Source organism: Leptonychotes weddellii, chromosome 4 (assembly GCF_054177405.1).
Source record: "Leptonychotes weddellii isolate Sample4059 chromosome 4, ASM5417740v2, whole genome shotgun sequence".
NCBI classification, from domain to species: Eukaryota; Metazoa; Chordata; class Mammalia; order Carnivora; family Phocidae; genus Leptonychotes; species Leptonychotes weddellii.
The window spans coordinates 8,679,879-8,703,299 of record NC_138372.1 but is presented as its reverse complement, the minus strand read 5'-3'; the positions used below and the strand labels follow the sequence as shown (position 1 = coordinate 8,703,299).

The 23,421-nt window shown below is 46.4% G+C and overlaps 1 protein-coding gene across 1 annotated transcript; it reads right to left on the bottom strand.

Moving 5' to 3' along the window:
• Positions 1 to 85: 85 nt before the first annotated feature.
• Positions 86 to 10,111, bottom strand: AADACL3 (arylacetamide deacetylase like 3). Its single transcript, XM_006730856.3, has 4 exons — positions 9,607 to 10,111; positions 6,400 to 6,616; positions 4,842 to 4,905; positions 86 to 2,984 (listed from the first exon to the last, which is right to left on the bottom strand). Exons 1-4 carry the CDS (start codon positions 9,769 to 9,771, stop codon positions 2,210 to 2,212), a joined length of 1,221 nt encoding a protein of 406 aa, XP_006730919.2. The 5' UTR covers positions 9,772 to 10,111; the 3' UTR covers positions 86 to 2,209.
• Between the last annotated feature and the right edge of the window lie 13,310 nt (positions 10,112 to 23,421).

Here is a 23,421-nt window from a genome sequence, read left to right as displayed (position 1 = left end):
AGAGAGAGAGATAGCGAGAGCAGGGGGAGTGGGAGAGGGAGAAGCAGGCCTCCCGCCGAGGAGGGAGCCCGACACAGGGCCCGACCCCAGGACCCTGAGATCATGACCCGAGCCAAAGGCAGATGCCCAGCAACTGAGCCACCCAGGCGCCCCTCAAGTGGTTATTTTAAAAAGTGCCCTGGGAAAAGTAAAGTGGGAACTTATGGCAGGAATCTTAAGCTTGAGGTTTTTATCCACATGTCCAGACTGTGGGTGTGAGCAGGGTTGTCATGCTGTAAAATGCCTGGGCAGCCACTCGAAATAGCTGTTTTCTTATTACAGGGGGATGGAAATTTAAATCCAGAGGTTCTTCCAGCCCTGAAAATGTAACCAACTTATCTCCTCTGGACATGGTCCTCCACTGGCTCTCACAATCCTTGCCACCCCACAGCAGAAAAGATAACCACCCAAGTTCCCACAAGGTCAGCTCAGTCCCTCTACCTATGTCCAGAGGCAGGGTGAAACAATGAAGACCACACTGCAGGAGAGGAGTCTACCCAGACTCAACTCAGAGCCTTATTCTAGAAGAGACCATGCTCCTCAAATCCCAGGACTACCGAACAGCTGAGTGGCCACCTGACGAGGTGCTTTCAGTGAGTGGTTCCTCTCTCTCCAACAAAAACACCTGCTGGTCTTCTGCTGTGAATGGATCCAGAAGCCACCAAATGGGATTCCTCTCTGCCCCATGTTTCAGCATGAACATTCAACAGAAAGCAAGTTAAGGACATGCACAGGGACCTCTGTGCAGTAGCCTTGGATTTTGGCCTATAAAAGCCATTGGCCAACCAGGAGCAGAGCCTCTTAAAGACCAGGTAGGGCCAGCCTGGGAACCTGGGCCTGCCCTTTCATGGGAATGTCCTCAGGGACAGGTGGTCAACTTGCCTAGTGGTCCTTGACATCTCTTGCCACTTCCAAGTACTCCGATTCAGGGTTCATTTAGCTTCTGTAGTAGTGTAAGCATTGATGTCCACCCAGCAGAGTAAGCATTGACGTCTACTGTAGAAGAGTGAAGAAAGTACTCCATCCCTCTTCCCTCCCTCAAGTTCAGTCCAAGAACCCGGTGGAATTGACCCCATCATCCTCCACTCCAAGGCTGGCGTGGGACTTAGGCCTGGTTGGTCAAAACATTCCATTCCCTAGGTTATGGCAACTGGACACACTACTCAGAAAGCCCACAGAGCCATTGAGTTACAATGTGGTCTCTGCTGGGATGGCTGAGAATGAGGCACATGACTCTGGAGAATGTGAGTGTGGAGCTGCTCAGGGCCACCATATGCAGAGGTGAGGGGGCAGTCCATGCAGCAGAGCACAGAATGGAGGAAAGAAGAGAAGGTAGCTGGTGGCATTGTTTGAGTTCCTAGATCAAACGATACCCGATTTATCCCTGGAATTCATAGCTACCAATACATTCTTTCTCTGATTTAGGCCAATTTGAGCTGGTTCTGTGTCTTAAAACAGAAATAATTTTTGCTAACACATCTTCAGTCCCTTTGGCTCCTTTGACTCCCAAAGCTCCAGAGCTCCCCCATCAGGCGGCTCAGGCTGTCTTCATCTGCCACAAGGTGTCAACCACTACAGAAAACCTATTCATTCTGTCTTAACTCTTCTAGCCTAGATAGTTGGACCTCTGAGTTCAGAGGCAGAGGAACAGCAGGAAAAATGTCACTGTGTACCCAGAGGAGGAGAGTGAGAGTAGTTTCTTCCCCTCGACCCAGCAGTCTAGAACATAGAGCCCCATCTTCTGAGCTAGCTTGAAGAAAGCCCATGGGATTGCACATGATGCACCCCTGTTTCATTCTAAGGCCAGAGAACACTCCTGCTACCCACAGCATAGACCAGCCTGAACTCTCCCCCAGGGAAGCCAGAGGCAACCCTTGCATGATCATTCACTCTCAGATGACTGCTGCAGATCGTCAGCTCAAATTTTCCCAATGGTGAACATGAACAGAGAGCCACCCTCCCCCCAAACCTGTCTCTCCTACTGCTCTCCCTCCAGACATCAGGAACATGCATTCTATAGTTCTAGAACCTGAAGCAAGAAGGACATGGAAACCTCGACACCCTCCCTAGCCCCATTCGGCATCACCTACATCACAATAGAGAGCCCCATTGGGGAACCAGATGGTGGTGGAATGGATACTCTTGTAGCGCTACCAGGAAGGAAAGATGGTCACAACCCCTTTAGAAACTGAACAATGGCATCCAGAATCCTCGTGGAGCAGGGAAAGTGCAAATAGCCCATATCTAAGGTGCTAAGCACTCCATGGAAACCATCCTCCATGTGGTGCCAAGTCACTGGGACTCCCAAGTCCTCCAAACGCTTCTTGTACAACAGCGAATCATCCCGGAAAATGTCATACTCACAGCTCACAATGAAAGTTTCAGGGAGCTGAGCCACGACTTCATCTTCTGCAATCAGGGGTGAGTTCACTGAATCCAGAGCCAGGCTGGTCTCCAGATAGGCAGACTCATTCAGGGGCTCAGAGGGCATCGGCCGGTAGGCTCTCTTCTTAAACCTCTCCGGGATGTTTTCTGCACCCAACCACTTCCTATACTTTTCCCAGAATTCAGCAGGCAAATGGGCACCTTTCATAATGGTGCTTTTCCAGGAGGGCTTGATGTCCAGTAAAGTACACACACAGTAGAAGGCGAAGTCTCTACTGGCCATTGGGACATTCTTGTTCTGCTGATAGGAGGGGAGCTGGAAATCCAGAACTTGGAGACTGGCATAGATCAGGATCTGGGCACGGATCTTGGGGAGATCGGGAGAGCCCAAAAATCTTTGGCAAATTACCGTTGCCATTCCCCCTCCCACACTGTCACCACAGACCACGACCTGATCTGGATCCACCCCGTACATATTCAGGGACTTCAGGAAGTGAGTTGTGGCGGCAACGCAGTCTCTTAGCGCCACCGGGAACTTATACTTGGGCAACTTGCGGTATCTAAAAAGGAATCAAGGAACACAGTTTACACCCAGCTCCCTAGCAGAGCCCAAAATACCGTGTCTAGCATCCTTTAGGCCAAATTTCTTCCAAAAACTTCTCTCTCTGAAGCCTGAGCAGGTGACGTTAAGGTATGAGGCTTCAGTGAAGTGATAGACGTGAAGCCCACAGTGCCTGGCATGTAGGCTCAGTGAGTGGGCGGCTGCCGTTCCCTCTGTCTCAGCGCCCTTTTGCGGGGACAGACAACGACCACAAGAGCCCTGTCATTCACCTATTGCTCAACAATCTAGCAATTACCAACCCAAACCCCATCTTTCTGAACCTACCCACTGGTGCGTCCCTGACTCACACTTGTTCCCTCTTCTTATGTTCCTTTATAAGCCACTCCAGGTTTGCCTGCGTTTTGACTCTAATTAATCCTGCCAAGCTCACGGGATTTGTGGGAGGATCTTGTAGATGTAAATGCCGCCTGGGGCCAGCAGTTAACGTGCGGGTCTCCTCCAGGTCAGCCATGTCCACTCTGGACCTTTACTGCCTGCAGGTGAGTCATGCGAGCGCCTGAACTCCATGCTCAGGTCGCTGCCATTTCAACACACCAGCCCGGCATGCTAGACCTCCCCATTTTTCAAGAGAGCCCAGAAATCTGGGTGTTGGGAGAAATGTTACCATTTCAAATTTAGAATATATATATATTCTATGGGATCAATAAATTTTGCCAACCGTTTCCATTCTGTTGCCTTGTTTTTTAAGCCACCCTGAGTTCATGCTGGGACAGCAATGTTTCAACTCTAAAACCCTGTGCACCTTGGATTCATAAAATAATTTTCTTGCAGAAATTTGCTGGTATATTATACTGATGATGTCTTAGCTCAGCACGACCAGAACCGTAAGCAGTATTGTAGCTAAGGCTGGAATCGAGGTTTCCCCACTGCAGAAATGGTTTTGGAGCTGAGGATTATAAAGTGAGGGGTTTCTCTGGGTCCCTCTCCATCATCCAGGACTGAGTTTTGTATTTTTCACTCTTACCCAACCAGTTGTGTCGCTAGGAAGCTGGGAAATGTATTCCTGCTAAGACTCCGGCAATCGGTATTTCTTCATGGCATGTGCATTTAAATGAAGCTGCAGGAAAGATTAATCAGGAGGAACCACCCTGCTCCTGTGGGACGTTGTGTCAGGCGGCGGGGGTGGGAGGATGAGGCCAGAGGCCACATCACCACAGGGACAGTTCAGCATGTGTATTCAGTTTGCCTGATGTGGAGGCCCAGGGAGGGTTCACCCCAGGTCTCTTCTGCCCCTTGTCCACCAAGCCCTCCTTGAGGTTCCCGACTGGGAGGTCAACTCTCCAAGATCAGGTAGAAGAGAGTGGCTTTTTAATTCTTCTCACTTCCTTCGGCAGATCTCACCAGGGTGGACCCCCCCCCCCCTCAGAAGTGCTTGGGAATGCTGTGGCAATGTTTGAGCTTGTCTGGTTTACCACGCAGGGCACCGTGGCATTGCGTGGACGGAGGTGCTAAGGGTCCGGAACCTGCAGGGCTGTTCTGCTCGGTGAAGTAAGTATGTTCCACCCAACAGGGCTCATGTGTGTGAAGCTCTGCACCTGATCTGTCCAAGACCACTCCCCACACAGCTTCCAGATGATACCATGCCCAGGATGCCTGAGGACCACCCACAGGAAGGAGTGCCATTCTCTGCCTCTCTCTCTGTCTCTCCTTTCCTCCCCTAATGGCTGCTCACAGCCCATCCCCTGCCCCAGTGTCCTGGTGTCCCAGTGTCCCAGTGCCCCTTTGTCTCCCCGCCTGCCCCCAGTCCCGCCTCCCACCTCATCACCCAGCACTACCCCCTCGTTCTTGTGCTCACCCAACTGCTAGAACCACCGAATCACTCTTCTTGGACAAATGACAGCATATGGCATGGTGGGTTCCTAGAAAATAAAAGGTTTTCAACATCCAGTAGGACGATTAGTGGCTTCCTTCGGCATCCATCACCATGGGCTGCCCCTTCTCTTGGACAACCACCATGGACAGAGAGCTGGGGTTGATCCTAATGAGGCTTTGCAGACTTTCTTCCAGCTGTGGAGCAGCCATCCTCCCCCCCACACTTTCTAGAATCTCTCCTTGGGGGTCCTTTCTGAACAACTTCTTCTAAGAGCCCCACCTCCCGCATGGATTCTGCAATTCATTCAAAATATCTGAGATGCTGTTTGGCCATAGGGCATAGTGATTAGGGGTGTGAGCTCTGGATTCAGACTGGAGTTCACATCCTGAGCTGAAGATCCAGGGCAAATGCTTTCACCTCCCTGAGGCTTAACTGCCACACCTGTAAAATGGGCACAATGACAACAGCAGGGCTGTGCGGGGGGGGGGGGGAGGTTAATGAGATCGCGCACATGAAGGGTTTCTACAGTGCCTGCCGTGTAAATATTAATTCTTAATAATATTATTTAATACCCATGGACTGTTAACACCATTCATTATGCAGACCAAACCAAAACCACGGTGGCATGAAATCTTTTATTTTCCCGAGGCTACTGCAGTGGGCTTCTGGCATTCCACAGGTTAGAAGGCAGGGCTGAAACCAAATAAAAGTGTTTTTCCCCTCATATTCATGGGGCACCAGTGTGGGGGAGGTTAAGATAATAAAATTGTCTCAGTTTTGAGTTTTTTCTCTCATTAACTCTCCTCAAATTTTTGGTTCTCCCTTCTGTACCGGGATTTGCCTCAGATAATACCTGGCATGAAACAAAAGGACGTGTTTCTGTTTTGTTTTGTTTTTTCACTTTTAAAAAAATCCTTATTTCCAACTAAATAGAGGTGGTGGCTGTAGAACATTTTGGGTGTAGTAAATGCCACTGAATTGTACAGTTTAAAGTGATTAATTTGGGGCGACTGGGTGACTCAGTCGGTTAAGCGTCTGCCTTCAGCTCAGGTCATGATCTCTGGGTCCTGGGATCGAGTCCTGCATCAGGCTTCCTGCTCAGCAAGGAGTCTGTTTGTCCCTCTGCCTCTGTTCCTCCCCCTCCCCCTGTTTGTACTCTCTGTCTCTCTCTCTCAAATAAATAAATAAGATCTTAAAAAATAAAGTGCTTAACTTTATGTTGCGTGACTTTCATGTATATACATATATATACATAGATTACACACAGAGATAAATATATATATGAACATATACATGTATATATATATATATTTCCATATATAGGTCTCCTCACTTCCAGAAAGAGATCCAAACATTCCCTATCTTTGCCACCAGCCTGATCCGGGACCCGCTAACTCTCTGGACATGCCCTGCCCTGTAGCGGCTTATAAACTCCAGGAAGGTGATGGGGGGGCCGCCTCTTGCAGGAAGGCGGGCGCCCACCCGGCTCTGCTTGGAGGCCGTCCTATTACAGGCAGGGGTCTGAGGGAAGGACTCTTACTCAGGCTTCCCATGACTATCCCACCGCCGTGGTAGAACACGATGCCAAGCCTGGGGGTGCTGGAGGACACCTTGGGCTGGTACAGTTTCACAGGGATTGTCCCGTAGCGGAGATCTGTGACCACGACATCCGGATCCTCTTTTAGTGGCACCAGATCATGCATGAAACGGACAAATTTGGGCATAGAGCAAATTCTCAGTTTCTCAAAAATCATCCCCTATTGGTGAGAGAAGAGGAAATGAGGCGGGGAGGGTTTCATTGTGTGTCACACTGGAGTCCTGTCACTGCCCGTGCCCCCCAGTGGAGTGGCCGGAGAGCAGACTAGATCATGGCCCTGCTCCACCCCGTGTGCCCCCATGACCCCTGCAGCAGATCCGCCTCACCTCAGCCCACACTGCCCCTCTCCTCCTCTCTCCCCAGACACCTGACACCCAGCCCCACAAACTAGGCTTCCGGCCACCCCACGAGGGTCCCTCTAACCCAGAACACCCCCCACGGTGGCCTGGACATGACCTCTCTTCCCAAGGATGCCCTCCTGGACCAGCCTCACCAACGTGGTCATTCCATTAGTTACTATTAGGACCTGATAACTGCATTGTGGTTATGTTTTTTTTTAAGGTGGGGGATAAAGATACAAATGTAGTGATCTGAAGGGGCACCTGCACCCCAATGTTTATAGCAGCAATGTCCACAATAGCCAGACTATGGAAAGAGCCCGGTGCCCATCGACAGATGAACAGATAAAGAAGACGTGGTCTATATATACAATGGAATATTACTCAGCCATCAAAAAAAATGAAATCTTGCCATTTGCAACCACGTGGATGGAAGTAGAAGGTATTATACTAAGTGAAATAAGTCAATTAGAGAAAGACAATTATCTATGATTTCACTCATATGTGGAATTTAAGAAACAAAACACAGGAGCATAGGGGACAAGAGGAAAAAATAAAACAAGACGAAATCAGAGAGGGAGATAAACCATAAGAGACTCTTAATCATAGGGAACAAACTGAGGGTTGCTGGAGGGGAGGTGGGGGAGATGGAGTAACTGGGTAACATTAAGAAAGGCACGTGATGTAATGAGCCCTGGGTATTACATAAGACTGATGAATCACTGACCTCTACCTCTGAAACAATAATACATTATATGTTCATTAATTGAACTTAAATTTTAAAAAAGATACAAAGTAAAAAATAAATAAAAGGTGAGGGGTTCTTGTCTTTTAGAGATACCTACTGAAACTTTTTGGATAAAATATGACATCCAATATCTGCTTCCTAAGAAATGGGAAGGGGTAAAAATGTGGGGTCACAGGTGAAACAAGATTGGCCAGGAATCGTCAATCAGCGCAGGGGGCGTGGGAACACAGGGCGTCTTTATGGTATTCTGTCTCCTATGTCCGGAAGTCTGCATAACAAGCAATAAAAGTAAAGAAAGTGGCTCTCCCCCCGGCAACCTCTTTCTGGTGGCTCTGTGCCAAGGCCATTTTGGCTTTCTGTGATGCCTATGGACCTTGAGGCTGAATGTTTCCAACACATAAAATAAAATATGTGGTATTACCAAGGAAATCAAGTTTTTTCAATTATAGTTATCAAAATAGGGAGGTACACAGGCAAAGTAATAATGCAGGTGCTTCTTTATTAGCACACCTAATAGCGAGAGACCTAATGGCCGGTTTAACACTATTCTAACTTCAGAGAAACGAGGCGCACACGCTTTTCACAGTATCTGCAAGAAATGTCATCTGCTCTGAAAACAGCTATGATTGCTCTTGGTGACAAAGCCTCAGGTTCTGCCGTCACAGCTGTGGTCTGTCACCTTCATCCCTAATGGAAGGGAATACCACTTTTCCTTTAGAGGCGAGTGAAAATGGAGTGATTTTTACCTCCCCCCCCCAAATTCAGAGACTCCTTGCCTTCTGTTACCATTGAGGATTCAGGGAACCCCGGATTCAGAAGCCCCACCGTACCTTCCTGCCCTGTTCCGCTTTCCTCATAGCACTTGCCGCTGCATAAATCACTTTATTTCTAGTGAGTTTGCTCGTTTCTTACTGTCTCCCCACCAACACTGCCATGACGTATGAGCGTCCTGAGGGCAGACTCTCTCTCTGGGACTTCCTTTCTCTCGTCCATCATTGATCCCTGAGCTAGGAGGGGTGGGTGACATATAGTAGTCACGCGACACATCCTTGTAGAAAAAACCAAATCAACAAATAGCAGTAAGGCGAATACTTACTGAGGGCTTCCTCTGCCCCAGGCAGTGTAAGCCGCACTGGGCATGGCTTACCTCTTCCTTACAGCCCATGCTACGAAGTCTAGACTGCTATTTCCCCCTCTTTTGCAGATGAGGAAACTGAGTCACCATATTTGGGAACCCGGGCTAGCGGACTATGAGAGTCAAGGGCAGGAAAACCACAGGACGTATCATCGGGTTTTTCGAAAGGAAGCCTTCAGCCTGTGAGTTCTTCTCCAGTTCTTCTCGTCATGAGAACAGGGGTTTGCGATCGCTTTTTGTTATGTAAGAGACTTAACACTTCTTCTCTGTGTTCAATTTATCAGCCCTCTGGAAAAGCACAACCAATCCCCATGGGCAACTTGGGCCCAAGTCTCCCCATGATCCATTTATATCTGTTTTATTAAGTTCACACACCAGGAACAGTGAGCAGAATCTGACTATATTACATAAAGAGTTTTCCATCTCTCAAAAGTAACAAAAAAATCTCTCTCTCTCTCTAAAGTCATGTTCTGTAGTTTTGCTCGTTGGTACCAATTCTCTAATTGGCTTCGTGTGTCTCCTTATTGTTGGCTGGTTCTAGCTAGCAGGTAGGTAGTCAGGGGGGCTCCAAATTCAGAATAACTCATTCCTAACTTCACAGCATCACGCTGTGTGCTGTGAAGAAAGTCAGTCAGAAGGCAGGGGAGTGGGACTAAAGCAGGGCTTTTTTCCCTGTCAACGGAGGAAGTAAATCATTTCTTCATCGCGTGGCTGTGAGCCCAGCGTAGCTCAAACAACACTACGAAGAGGTTGCGAAACTCTTGGCTAATACGTTACCTAACAGGGATCTTTCAGATTTGAGAAAAATATACTATCAGCCTCTACAGCTGTGATAGTCGCGTTAATGCAACTAGAATCTTCCGAAGTGTGTTTTCCCAGCTCCCTCCTTCACCCTCAGGAGGAGGGAACAAATAAAACACAACACTCACCCACGTCATCAACAGCTGGAGAAGGCAATGCAAGACCCGCAGTTTCACTGGGTGGCTGATGGCCGCAGGGATGTCCGCAGTGAGGAAATGGCTGCAGATGACCCAGAGCCCAACCACCACAGAGAACATGCAGGCTGCCTGGAGAAGTAGGAGAAGGACAACCATCGTGCTGTTTTCAACAGAGAGGAGGCCGAAAGGAGGCTGTGCGTGCCCAGTGCCACCCTCCTCCACTTATACATCATACCCTGTTCTCCCCACCTCCCCATCTCCACAGCATTGGCCAGGCGAGGTGAGCCACAGACTCAGGTGAGGACGCAGTTCTAGGACAGCGCCCATGCAGAGGAGAAAGAGGCTCATGCAGCCTGCTCAGCTAGAAATCCTGGGGCACTGCTACTAGAAATGGTCCTGGAGAATTCACCATGGACACCACAAACACCATTCCCTCCAACTGCACTTGGGGGCACCACCTCCCCAATTCCACTCTGGCCACACTTGCTGTTCCTTAGTCTGCCAAGGAGGCCCCAGGGCATTTGCACTTGCTATTCTCTGTGCAACCTGGTTCCCCCAGACAGTGGCTGAGCTCAACCCCTCCTCTACTGCAGGTCTCTGTTCAAATGTCACCTTCTGAGTGAGGCTGTGCCTGGCCACCTTATTTTATTTTATTTTATTTATTTATTTTTTAAAGATTTTATTTATTTATTTATTTGAGAGAGAGAGAGAGAGAAAGAGCATGAGAGGGGATAGGGTCAGAGGGAGAAGCAGGCTCCCCGCCGAGCCGGGAGCCCGATGTGGGACTCGATCCCAGGACTCCGGGATCATGACCTGAGCCGAAGGCAGTCGCTTAACCAACTGAGCCACCCAGGCGCCCCCTGGCCACCTTATTTTAAAGTATAACTCCCCACTGGCATCCCTATGCCCATCCCACCCCACCCCCGCTTACTTACTTCGTTTTCCTGGCCTTTATTATCACCGGAATACCACACACTTCACTTATTCCTTTTTTGTCTGTGACATGTCACCTCTCTGAGCACAGGAATTTTTGTTTTGTTCCTTGCTTTATCCTCAGAGGCTAGACCAGGGTCTGGTACTTCGCAGGTGCTCAGCAAATGTCTGCTGAATGAAGGAACGAATAAATAAGCTTTGTCCTTTTCATTGTAAAGCAGGAGACTGAGATTACCCTGCCTTTTCAGGTTAGGTCAGAGATTGATGTCAGTGTTCAAAATCTTCCCTAATGACAAAGTCTCACATCCGTGGTAAGAATGATGATGACTGCCTCCCCCACGGTGGTGCCAGAACAGTGGTTCTCAACAGGGCGATTCTAGCCTCCGGGAGACACCTGGCAACGTCTAGAGACATTTCTGGTTGTCACAACCCGGGAGGCTGGAACTGGTATCTCATAGGTAGGTGACAGCGATGTTGCTTAACGTCCTGCAATGCACATAGAGTGGCCACATTGAGAAGGTACCTGGTCCAACAGGTCAGGAGTGCCCACGATGAAAGCCCTGCGTTAGGGAGACTTGGATTTGAATCCGGGCTCTGCCCAAGCCAGCATTCACATCATGAATGAGTTACTTACACTCACTGAGCCTCGGCTTCCAAGACTGTTAAGATTGGGATGATAATAATCGTCCCTCCATGTAGTTTCGGGGTGTGTCTCTCTGAACCCAGTGCAGTAGAACATTGTTTCATATTTTATTGGTTATTTGGTTTTCTTTCTTTTATGGACTCATGGGAATTTGTGTGTTGATACCCTTTATCTATTTTGCTATTTTTGTTTGTCTTCTTGCATTGACTTAAAAGATATTTGCAGCAATGACATTGTGACAGATGGGGATGACACTTACCATGGCAAGCACTGAGTCATGTGTAGAGTTGCTGAGTCACTGTGTTATGCCCCTGGAGCTAACAGAACACTGTATGTCAATTACACTTCAGTAAAACATTTAAAAAAATATTTTAAGGATTTTTTTCTATTTGCCTTTTAACTTTGTTAATGCTGTTCTTCTGCGTTGATGTTTATCATTTTCATGCAGTGAACTCTCTCATCCATTCTCACATCATGCTTAGAAAGATCCTTTTTATGATACGTGAAAACCAGACGGCAATGATTTTGAAAATGAAGAATTTCTTTGTCAAAATATAAATACCTGAATTTCACCCAAGAAACAGAAAACACAGTTAGACCGATTACTAGGAGAGGGATCGGAGTCTGTTACCACTGAGGTTTATAAACATTTAACCTGGAAATCATGCAAAAAGCACAGGGAGAATGAGGGAATGCATACATATAAACACTGAACCATTTTTTATTTCCTGGATAGATTAGGATAAATAATGCTAGCTGTTCTAACAAATAACCCCTGTATCTCAGATTTTGATGGAATAAAGACTTATTTCCCCCTCCCAATGCAGACATTTGCATGTTTGGTGAACAACCACACCACTTGGCGATTATGGGATCCGTGTTTCTTTCCATCTGATGCTCTGCTATCCCCTAGGACCTCCACCAATTCTCTGAACCTTGCCAGGGGCCTGACAAACAGCACGCTCGTGGAGGAACCCATGGGCCAGGCCGGGAAATACATCCCATTGGCCAGAACGCACTCACACAGCTTCACCTAAATGCATGGGACCCTGGGGAAGGCGAACCTTCCACCTGCATAGGATGAAAATGAAATGGAGTTTGGCGAATTCACAGGATCTTTCTGCCATGCAGCCTTTTGTCCCCCGAGCAAAAAGAGATTTAATACAGGGAATGTGAAAACTGTTGGCAGGGTGGAGGGAGCAAGAGCTGAGGGAGGGCAGGCTTTTATGAGCCCATGCTCAGCTGCCATCCGAGAAGAATGACTGCTTCTAGCTGCCTTCCAAAGCTCACGGGACCGATTCTCCTGGGCCAACTGGAGCACTGTGGACAAGAGAGTCTAGGAAATGCCATTGCCCTGCATCTGGCCCCGGACACAGGAAAGAGTGCCAGCATCTGGCCCACGAAATAAACGCTAGGGCGATCGTGACATTCAGACCCCTTGAAGCCCAACCACGGACTGCCGAGGAGTCCCCGGCCCGAGGTCAGGTATCCCTGTTACGTACCCTTACAGGGTCGGTGCTCCCCTGCGCACCTTAGGGCATTGCCGGCAGTCTTTTCCTTAGCATGTTTTGCTGCAATGCTATTTGCCACAGGAATTAGACATTTACTGTGCAAGTCGCCTGTATCAGTTTGTTGGGGCTGCCCTAACCCAGGACCCCAGGCTGGGGGAGCTTAGCCAACAGAAGTTTATAGTCTCCCAGTTCTGGGGGCTGGAAGTTCAAGGAGTCTACAGAGCTGGTTTGTTCTGCAGGCTGTGCAGGAAGGGTCTGTTCTGGGCCCCTCTCCTTGGCTTGTGACGGCTCTCATCTCCCTATGTCTCCACATCGTCTCATGTCTCTGTGGCCAGAGCTTGCTTTCCCTTTTTATAAGGACACCAGGCGTCTTGGATTGGGGCCCCCTCTGATGACCTCATTTCAATGATCTCTGCAAAGGCCTTATTTCTAAATAAAGTCACATTCTGAGGTCCTGGGGTTTAGGTTCAACATATGAATTTAGGGGACACCGGCTGGCTCGGGCAGCAGAACCTGTGACTCTTGATCTCAGGGTTGTGAGTTTGAGCCCCATGTTGGGTGTAAGGATTACTTCAAAATTAAAGAATGTTTTAAAAAATTAAAAAGTTACAACATATGAATTTAGGGGGACATAATTCAACCCATAATAGCCCTTTATCAACACTGAATGGTATTATTTTATGACATAATGTTTCCTGCCTTGAATTCTACTTGCCCAAAGGCAAGAAGCCAGGAAGTATTTGGGTGCACCTTTCCCCTGGGTAGAGCGATCTCTAGAAGAGTAACACTCTATGTTCCCTGTACATCTACACTCACTCCTTCAAGGGGAGGAAAATGGCTTTTGTGAATGGAGATCTTTTTTTTCTTTTTTAAAGATTTTATTTATTTATTTATTTGAGAGAGAGAATGAGAGAGAGAGAGAGAGAGAGCATGAGATGGGGGAGGGTCAGAGGGAGAAGCAGGCTTCCCGCTGAGCAGGGAGCCCGATGTAGGGCTCAGTCCCAGGACCCTGGGATCATGACTGGAGCTGAAGGGAGACGCTTAACGGACTGCCACCCAGGCGCCTCTCTTCCAATCCTTCTATTAAATATTTTATTTTGGCTGTCATTTTTTTTTTAAAGATTTTTATTTATTTGAGAGAGAGAGAATGAGAGACAGAGAGCATGAGAGGGAGGAGGGTCAGAGGGAGAAGCAGACTCCCTGCTGAGCAGGGAGCCCGATGCGGGACTCGATCCCGGGACTCCAGGATCATGACCTGAGCTGAAGACAGTCGCTTAACCAACTGAGCCACCCAGGCGCCCTGTGAATGGAGATCTTAAGAGAAGGCCTTGGACACTCTCAGCCTGCTGTGACATCTGCCTGTCGGGAGGGGGCATTCTGGTCTCTGCAGCAGGTGTCGGCCAGAGAGACGTGTGCATATGTTCAGTGCCGCCTGGGTCTCTGTTCCTAACAGCAGGCCGCACACTTGCCCACACAGCTAAGCCACACGCTCTGAGAATCAGCTTTATCAGAAAGAAAGGTAATGTATCAGTCAGAGTGCTAGCAGAAAACAGATGGTACACTCATGCTGTAGACTGTATGTTTGTGTCCCCCTGAAATTCATATGTTGAATCCAATCCCAGGTGTGGTGGTGTTTGGAGGGGGTTCCTCTGGGAGGTGATTTGGTCATGAGGGTGGGGCCCACATGAATGGGATGAGTGCCCTTATAAGAGACCTCAGAGACTTCCCTTGCCCCTTCTGCCATATGAGGATAGAGAGAAAAGGAAAAGACAGCCGTCCGTGGACCAGGAATGGGTCCTCACCCACGGAATCTGCCAGCACCTTGATCTTGGACTTCCCAGCCTTCAGAACTGTGAGAGATAAATTTCTATTGTCTGTCTGCCACCCAGTCTATGGTAATTTTGTTACAGCCGCCTGACTGGACTAAGACCCTCATATTAGGATAACTTGCACTGGATAGCACAGCGGGTAACATCAGGGCTCCGTTCTGCCTCCCCTAGGAACAAGGCTGCGTGGAGAGGGCTCCTGTCCCCCAGGGACAGAGCTGATCCTCTGTCCCTCCTCTTCCTCCCAACGCTCTCATGCTGATGTGTTCCTCTATCCAGGCTCTTCAGGAAAGCAGAGGGCAAAGGACACTATTGGCAGGGTCCATGCAGGATACTATGGGCGGGGTCCATGCTTCCCAGGGCACAGAGCAGGTGGAGGAAGGTGGGGAGCCCACCTGGGGAGCCAAGGGAAAATGTCCAGCACATGGGTATTTTCACCTCCAGCTCCTTGACTCCCATTCTGTTTTCCAGTTAGTGTTGAGCTCATAGAGAAAGGAAGGGACAATGTATTCATTTCCCACTGCTGCCATAACAAATTACTACCAACTTAGGGGCTTAAAATGATACCAATTTATTCTCATACAGTTCTGGAGGCAGAAGTTTTAAAATTGGGGTGCCTGGGTGGCTCAGTCATTAAGTGTCTCCCTTCGGCTCAGGTCATGATCCCAGGGTCCTGGGATCGAGCCCCGCATCGGGCTCCCTGCTCAGCAAGAAGCCTGCTTCTCCCTCTCCCATTCCCTCTGCTTGTGTTCCTGCTCTCGCTCTCTCTCTGTCAAATAAATAAATAAAATCTTAAAAAAAAAAAAAAAGAAGTTCTAAAATCAAGGTTTCACAAGGCTGAGTTCCTCTTAGAGGCTCATATCCATTTCCTTCCCTTTCTCAGCTTCTAGAGGCACCTGCATTCCTTGGCTCAGGATCCCTTCCTGGCATCACTCTGACCCCCACTTCAGTCATCCCCCCCCTCCTTTTCTGATGCTGACTTCCCCTGTCTCCCTCTTATATGGACCTTTATGATGACATTGGACCTGCTTGGATAATCCAGGATAATCTCCCCACCTCAAAATCCTTAATCACACGAGACAAGTCCCTTTTGCCATGGAAGGGAACATATTTGCAGGGGCTGCGGATTAGGATATGAACATTTCTGGGGGGAGTGTTATTCAGCCCACCACAGCTGAGGGGGCAGCGGACCCCTTCAAGCCCCCCCTTGGCTTTGGGAAATAGGCATCTGAGATTTGCTTTTGCAAAAGCAATCAATGTGTCTGTAAGAACTTTTTGCTATACCAGTTACTGTCACCAATATAACTCCCACTTAAAACTCTTCTTTTCAGGACACCATCTAAAAAGACTTAGTAGACTTTTCTCCTTACTCAAGAATTTCTCTAAGAATTACTTGCCTGATGTTTGTCAGAAGCGGGGAATGGGGGCAGGCAAAATGGGTGAAGGGGGTCAAAAGGGACCCAAACTTCCAATTACAAGATAAATAAGTCTGAGGGATATCACATGCCATGAGGACTCTGGTGAACAATACTGTACGTTGAAAGTTGCTAAGAGAGTAGTTGCTAGATTCTCATCACGAGAAAAAGACATATAACAATGCGTGGTGATGGATATGGACTAAACTTTTTGTGGTGATCATTTTGCAATATCTATGTATACGTATACCCAATCATTATGTTGTAACTAATGCAATGTTGTATGTCCATTATATCTCAAAAAATAATAATAATAATGTGGCACGTTGTTGGCCCTTTTAGGGGGCATGCTTGTCTCCGTCTCTTCCTTCCAACATGCGGCCATGTGCCCACTTCTGTGCACATTTTACTTTGCCTTCACTGCCCATGTTCTCCCTGTAGGCTGTCAAAAATCCTCTGTGAAAAGAACCATCAGGAATCTTTAGCTTTTTTTCCAGCTTCCAAGTGAATAAAGGGGGAAGGTCTGAAAAAACGACTAGAATCATCTTCCTTAGTACAGTTTCTGCCTTCAGAACTTGCTCCATAAATGGATACCAAGGACGTCTTTGTCTCTTTCCCCACCTTTCACATCGTCATGGAAGGGCTCCTAATTCCTTAGAAGAATCCATACAAAAACAATGGATCAGGGGCGCCTGGGTGGCTCAGTTGGTTAAGCGACTGCCTTCGGCTCAGGTCATGATCCTGGAGTCCCTGGATCGAGTCCCGCATCGGGCTCCCTGCTCGGCAGGGAGTCTGCTTCTCCCTCTGACCCTCCCCCTTCTCATGTGCTCTCTCTCAAATAAATAAATAAAATCTTTAAAAAAAAAAAAAAACGGATCGTGGATCACTACATCAAAAACTAATGATGTATTTATGGTAACTAACATAACATAATAAAATTTAAAAAAAAATAAAATAAAATAAAAGGTAACCTGGGGGGGGAAAAAAAAGAATCCATGCGAGCTGCAAAGGGTAGAGGGGAAGGCAGTGAGGGTGGAGGGGCTGGGGGGCAGGGGAGGTGGTGCACATTTTAAGGGGGAAATGAGCTGAAAGTTGTTTCCCGAAATCACTTTCCTGGGCTGAAACTCCCAGGTGGAAGTCCCTGGAGCCAAACTGAGTCCCTAGTGAAGGATTTTGAAGGACACTGTGATACTATATGGCGCCGGATTTGGAAAAACGCGTCTCTATGTGTAATTCTTCTTTGCAGCATCAGAAAGTGCACCCACTCATTCATAAATGTTCAGGGTGCTCGCTCTCCAAGCAATTATCTGGGGAGAGCTTTCCTAGCAGAGATACAACACTTCCTGAGGAAGCCCGCTGGGAAAGGAAGCCCCTCCTGCCTCAGGACAGGTAAACAAGCTTTGAGTTGCTAAAGGTTAAGTCAACTTTCCAAACTCTGATGTAATCCTGGCTGAATCTTCACAATATCTTCGTTAATAATCCATATTAACATCACGACGGCTTAATGTTAGACAGAATGGCAGACAGGCGGACACACAGGAACCCTTTGGAATGTTCCACTCCTTCCTGATCACTCATGGCTGGCGGCTGATTGTCCGTTTAAAGCAAGGATTCTTCATCTTTTTGTGCTGCAAACCCCTTTTCAGAATATTTTTAGTACTTTTTTTTTTGGCAAAAACAATGTTTTTAAATAACTGTGAAACAGACCAAGTTTTACCAAGAAAAGTAATTACAATAAAATGGAGTTGTAGAGATGGTTTTTCAATTTCTGATACAGAAATAGAAGTGCTTTTAAAAAAAAAAAAACATTAAATAGCACAATCTAGTGGCAGATCTAGGAACGTCACATTTCGAAATGATGAACATAAAAGATGTTTTGTAATATTTGCCACCACTGAAATACATGAAAATATTTGTGATTTCTATCAGTGATAAGGTCCCCTGTACAAGCAAGATCACTGTGGCTTGTGGTCCACATTTCTGCCAGAAAAAAAAAAAAAAATCTACATTTCAATGAGAGTTTCATGAAAATAACAATATGATTTCTTTCCCCAGTCGAGCTCATGACTCCTTGACTGCTAACCATTGAGCCCCTTTTTGAAGGTACAATAGTTCTGTTGAAAATATTTGAACTGCAAAATAAACTTTTGGTGTTTCCCAAAGATGAGGGACTATGTTGGTTTCATGTACTCAGAGGAAGGAAGTTTTCCCACTAGGTACTAGGTAGATACAATCCACTCTCTTCTGTAGCCACAAGCTGGTTAGTAGCTTGACAGGTTCAGATCCTAATAATCAATTCTGGATTTGAAAGGCAATAAAGCAAAGCCATATTGGGAAACACAATTACTGGGTTTTCTGTGCTGTTTCATACCGCAGAGTAGCTGTATAAATCCAGAACCTACGAGAGCTCTTCAGTGGACCGCTTCTAATATTCCCAAGGACAACTGGATATCAAGAAGTGTGGGAAGCAATATGGAGCACCCCAACCTCTCATACACTGCTGATAACTTGGCACAACTGTTCTGGAAGACCGTTGCGAAGCGTCCACCTTCTGAGCCAGCGCTTCGACTCTGAGGGATGGAGCCAACAGAAGTTGAACATGTGTGATAAAAGCATGGACAGAAATGGTTATGGCAGCACCATGCATGACAGCTAAAAACTGGAAACTATCCAGATGCCCATCAAGAGCAGAAGGGATGAATACATGATCATTTGTTCACAGGATGGGGAACTAGAGAGCAAAAAGGATGAATAAGCTATGAGGACATATAGCAACGTAGATGAATCTCACCAATGTTGAGCAACAGGGGCTAGACATGAAAGATAACAGTTACGATTCCATTCTATAAAGTTCAAAAGCAGGCAAAATGAATCCAGTCTATGACACGGTAACAGGACGAGGGCAGGAGAGAGGCTGCTGGGATACTAAAATGCTGTTTTTTGATCTGGATAATGGTTACCTGAATATAGTTGGTGTGAAAACTCATCGAGCTGTACACTTATAATTGCTGCACTTTTCTCTAGATTTATTCTCTTTCAGTAACAACTTTTTTTTTTTTTCAAAAAGACCAAGTTGAAAAAAGCCAGACATACAAGGCTATATATTGGAGGCTTCCATTCATATGAAATAACCAGAACAAGAAAGTTCATAGGGACAGAAAGAAAATTAGCAGTTGCTGGAGGGGTACCAGAATGGAAATGATGCCTTAATGTATAGGGTATCCTTTGGGGCGTGATGAAAATGATCTGGAACTAAACAGTAGTGACTGCTACCCAAGTTGCAAATGCACTGAATGCTGCTGAACTACACAATTTAAAACAGTGACGTTTCATGTTATGTGGATTTTACCACAATTAAAAGTCTGATCTGAGAAAAGTGTTATTTCCTCCTTTTAGATATAAGAAAAACAAAGCTGGTAACAGATAAATAACTTGCTCAAAGTTGGACAGTGAATCTCCAGGGTCAGAATTCACCCAGGCCCGGCTGACTTCAGTATCTTTCTCTTTCCCCTGGGGTAATGTAGCTCAACCTGTCATGAGCACATGAATCACCTGGGAATCAGGTTAAATATGCAGATTCTGATTTAGTAGGTCTGCAAGGGGCCCCAGATTGTACATTTTTTTTAATTAAATTAGCCAACATATAGAACATCATTAGTTTCTGATGTAGTGTTCAATGATTCATCAGCTGCATATAACACCCAGTGCTCATCACATCACGTGCCCTCCTTAATACGCATCTCTCAGTTATCCCATACCCCCACCCACCTCCCCTCTAGCAACCCTCAGTTTGTTTCCTAGAGTCAAGAGTTTCTCATGGTTTGTCTCCCTCTCTAATTTCTTCCCATTCAGTTTTCCCTCCCTTCCCCTATGATCCTCTGCACTATTTCTTATATTCCACATATGAGTGAAACCATATGATAATTGTCTTTCTCTGATTGACTTACTCCACTTAGCATAATACCCTCCAGTTCCAACCACATCGGTGTAAATGGTAGGTATTCATCCTTTCTGATGGCTGAGTAATATTCCATTGTATATATGAACCACGTCTTCTTTATCCATTCATCTGTTGAAGGACACCTTGGCTCCTTCCACAGTTTGGTTATTGTGGACATTGCTGCTATAAACATTGGGGTGTAGGTGCCCCTTATTTTCACTACATCTGTATCTTTGGGTAAATACCCAGTAGTGCAATTGCTGGGTCACAGGGTAGCTCTATTTTTAACTTCTTCAGGAACCTCCATACTGTTTTCCAGAGTGGCTGCTCCAGCTTGCATTCCCACCAACAGTGTAAGAGGGTTCCCCTTTCTCTGCATCCTTGTTGACATTTGTTGTTTCCTGTCTTGTTAATTTTAGCCATCCGTCTGACCGGTGTGATGTGGTATCTCATTGTGCAGATTGTGCATTTCTTTTTTTTTTTTTTTAAGATTTTATTTGTTTATTTGACAGAAAGAGAGAGAGCACGCACAAGCAGGGGGAGCAGCGGAGGGAGAGGGAGAAGCAGGCTCACTGAGCAGGGAGCCCGATACGGGGCTCGATCATAGGACCCTGAGATCATGACCTGAGCCGAAGGCAGAAGCTTAACGACTGAGCCACCCAGGCACCCCCAGATTGTGCGTTTCTAACAAAGCTCCCGGGCAATGATGGTGCTGCTGGCCCAGGGACCACTGTTTGAGAAGCAGGGCCCTAACTGAGCTGTTAACAATAACAATTTCTCCTTTATCTTCCGGATTGTTGTCCACAAGGCTTCGAGGAGATGGGACCCATTGGTTTCATTTTCCATTTCCAGCAACTGTCTGTCTGTGCTCCTTCCAACCAGAGCAGGAGAAGGGTACCTGCCATCTTCGATGGAGAGCTTCCATTTTTGGCTTTGATGAAGGGGAGAACCATTCACAGATTCATTATGAAACTGACAGCAACATTCCTAATCTTCTCAGCACAAGGAAGGAAGCCCAGTAATGCCACAGTGTTGATGGCTCTGTGAAAGCCACCTTCATTGTGGCACCAGGCCACTGGTACCCCTTGGTCCTCCAGCCTCTTCTTATATATCAGGGTATCATCTCAAAGGACATCAACTCAGGGCTCACAAGAAAAGCTCTTGGGGAACAGTGGATGATGTCATCACCAGCAACAAGAGGCGAATGTTTTAAGTTAAAGATCTCTCTGCTCACCAGATGGGCTTCCTCCCTAAAAGTCATGAGCATGCCATGTCTGGATTGACAAGCCAAATCATCCCAAACTGGTCACCCATTGGTAACACCCAGTATGGCCCCATGCTGAATCTACATGTCCTCTCCCAAAGAATGCAGATGAAATTCGCAAGGACTCAGCAAGCTGATGGGTGAGCCACTGCTGTGACCAGGTTTAGCGGTTCCTTTGTCTCTCCTGTGAAGAATATATGTTGAGTCCAGCCACCCTGCATCTGTTAGAACCCGTCTGGTCTTTTTAACCACACCAACATAGGGGAAGGCAGATGTGACACAGAGAGAGGACATATGAATATTGCACAACCCAGGGTAGAGTAGGTATAAAGCTTCTATCTTCTGGCACCTTATTCTTTGTGAGCTGACTTTCCCCTTGCTTCTTGCTATGTTTTAAATGGATTTAAACCTTGTGACTAGACCACCTTAATTTAGTCTGTGAGCCTTTCTGTTCAATGACCTTCAGAATTCCTTGCTTGGTAGTATTTGGGGCTTCTATTGAGCCAGGGTAACTTCCCACAGCACACGTGGCTGGCCTTGAACAAAACTGTGGGTTAGAAACTTGCCTACTACCTTTTGCTTTCTTTGTTATGCCTGTATGCTGCCCTAAAGTCACCTGGATTCTCTTCATCAAAATCTGCTCCTTACTTAGTTGATGAGACTTTCTTTCCTCTATATACTGTCTTATTTACCAAAACTTGTCGGTCTTATGTGTCATTCTGTCATCTTCCTACTATTATTTCTAATCTGAGGTTGCAGAATCAATCTTCAAAACATATCCTCCTTAGAAATTTAAACCTGTAATTAGGTTTAAAATACAAATTAAATAAATTTACAAATTTAGTTTTGAGTACGCTGCCACCAAGTGGCCCAGCTACATCTACCTTTTCATTCATGAAAGAGTGAAAATGGGGAGATGACAGATTTCCTAAGGGTAGAGCACAGAGATCCTTGGCCAGTTAGTAATTAGGATGGTTGTGGAGAAAGCAGTTGCAGTGAAAAGCCAAAGGCAAGAACCTAAGACTTAAACAGAAAAGAAATTTGATCTTCCATAAACAGCAATGGAGATGAGTTCTACTAACTCTGCCTTGTCTCAGTGACATCAGTCATTTTTGGTGATTGTAAACCATGCTTCAGGAGGCTCTGGAACTGGTCTGGGTTCAAGGGAGAGGCTGAGTAAGTAGACCTCCTAACTGGACTTTAGCCAGACAGCTCTGCTTTTCTCTGTTTTATACATCAGGGTACCATATTCCTTTTCATTTGATAAAAAGGTCCTATAACTTAAAAAAGGGACTGTTATTATGTTCCAAATCCCTCTCAGAGGTTGTCCTTCCATATATGACATTATAATTTTTTTCAATTTTGTAACAGCTTTATTTTTTTAACTATTTTAATTCAATTAGTTAACACATAATGTATTATTGGCTTCAGAGGTACAGGCCTGTGATTCATCAGTCTTATATAACACCCAGTGCTCATTACATCACATGCCTTCCTTAATGTCCATCACCCAATTACCCCATCCCACCTCCCCTCTCCCCTCCAGCAACCCTCAGTTTGTTTCCTATGATTAAGAGTCTCTTATGGCTTGTCTCCCTCTCTGGTTTTGTCTTGTTTTATTTTTTCCTCTCTTCTCTGATGATCCTCTGTTTTGTTTCTTAAACATTATTATAATTTTTAAGACTATAAATACTAGCTTATCCCTATTGACCCAGCTTTATGATGGGTGGTCTGCTAGACAGGGAGAAGGGGAGGACAAATGTTTGGAGATGGGGGATCCTCCTCAGTGAAGGAGAAGAAACAGAGGACCCCCACCAACAACAGGAATGTGCTAGAACAAGGAGCCAAGAGTAAGTGCTGGAACCACAGGAGCTCCTGCCCACCTTCATTTGAATAAACAGAGAGAGAGAGAGAGAGAGACTCTTGCATAACTCAGACTTCCCTGGTACTTGTTTGGTTTCAGTAGCATAATCAAAATAAGGATCCTAGTAAACTCAAGGGCAAGTCCAAGTTTTATGAAAACATCATGATGATGATATCCGTAATGACTCTGACACTTAACTGAGCACATACAATGTGCTGGCCATTGCTCCTGGTTCTTCACATACATAACCTCATCTAACCTCCACAACCACTTGATGTGGTAAGTACTATCTGGAGGTGTCTTTGGGTCTAAAATGAGTCTCTTGCAGACAGCGTATCAATGGGTCTTGTTTTTTTATCCAATCCGATAGCCTGTGTCTTTTGACTGGGGCATTTAGCCCATTTACATTC

Excerpts from the sequence above, each read along its gene's own strand:
- AADACL3 (XM_006730856.3), bottom strand. The coding sequence starts at position 9,771 with ATGGTTGTCCTTCTCCTACTTCTCCAGGCAGCCTGCATGTTCTCTGTG. Across the intron at positions 6,617-9,606 it reads TCCAGCTGTTGATGACGTGG|GGGATGATTTTTGAGAAACT; the intron begins GTGAGTGTTGTG and ends TCTCACCAATAG. Across the intron at positions 4,906-6,399 it reads GATAGTCATGGGAAGCCTGA|GAACCCACCATGCCATATGC; the intron begins GTAAGAGTCCTT and ends TTTATTTTCTAG.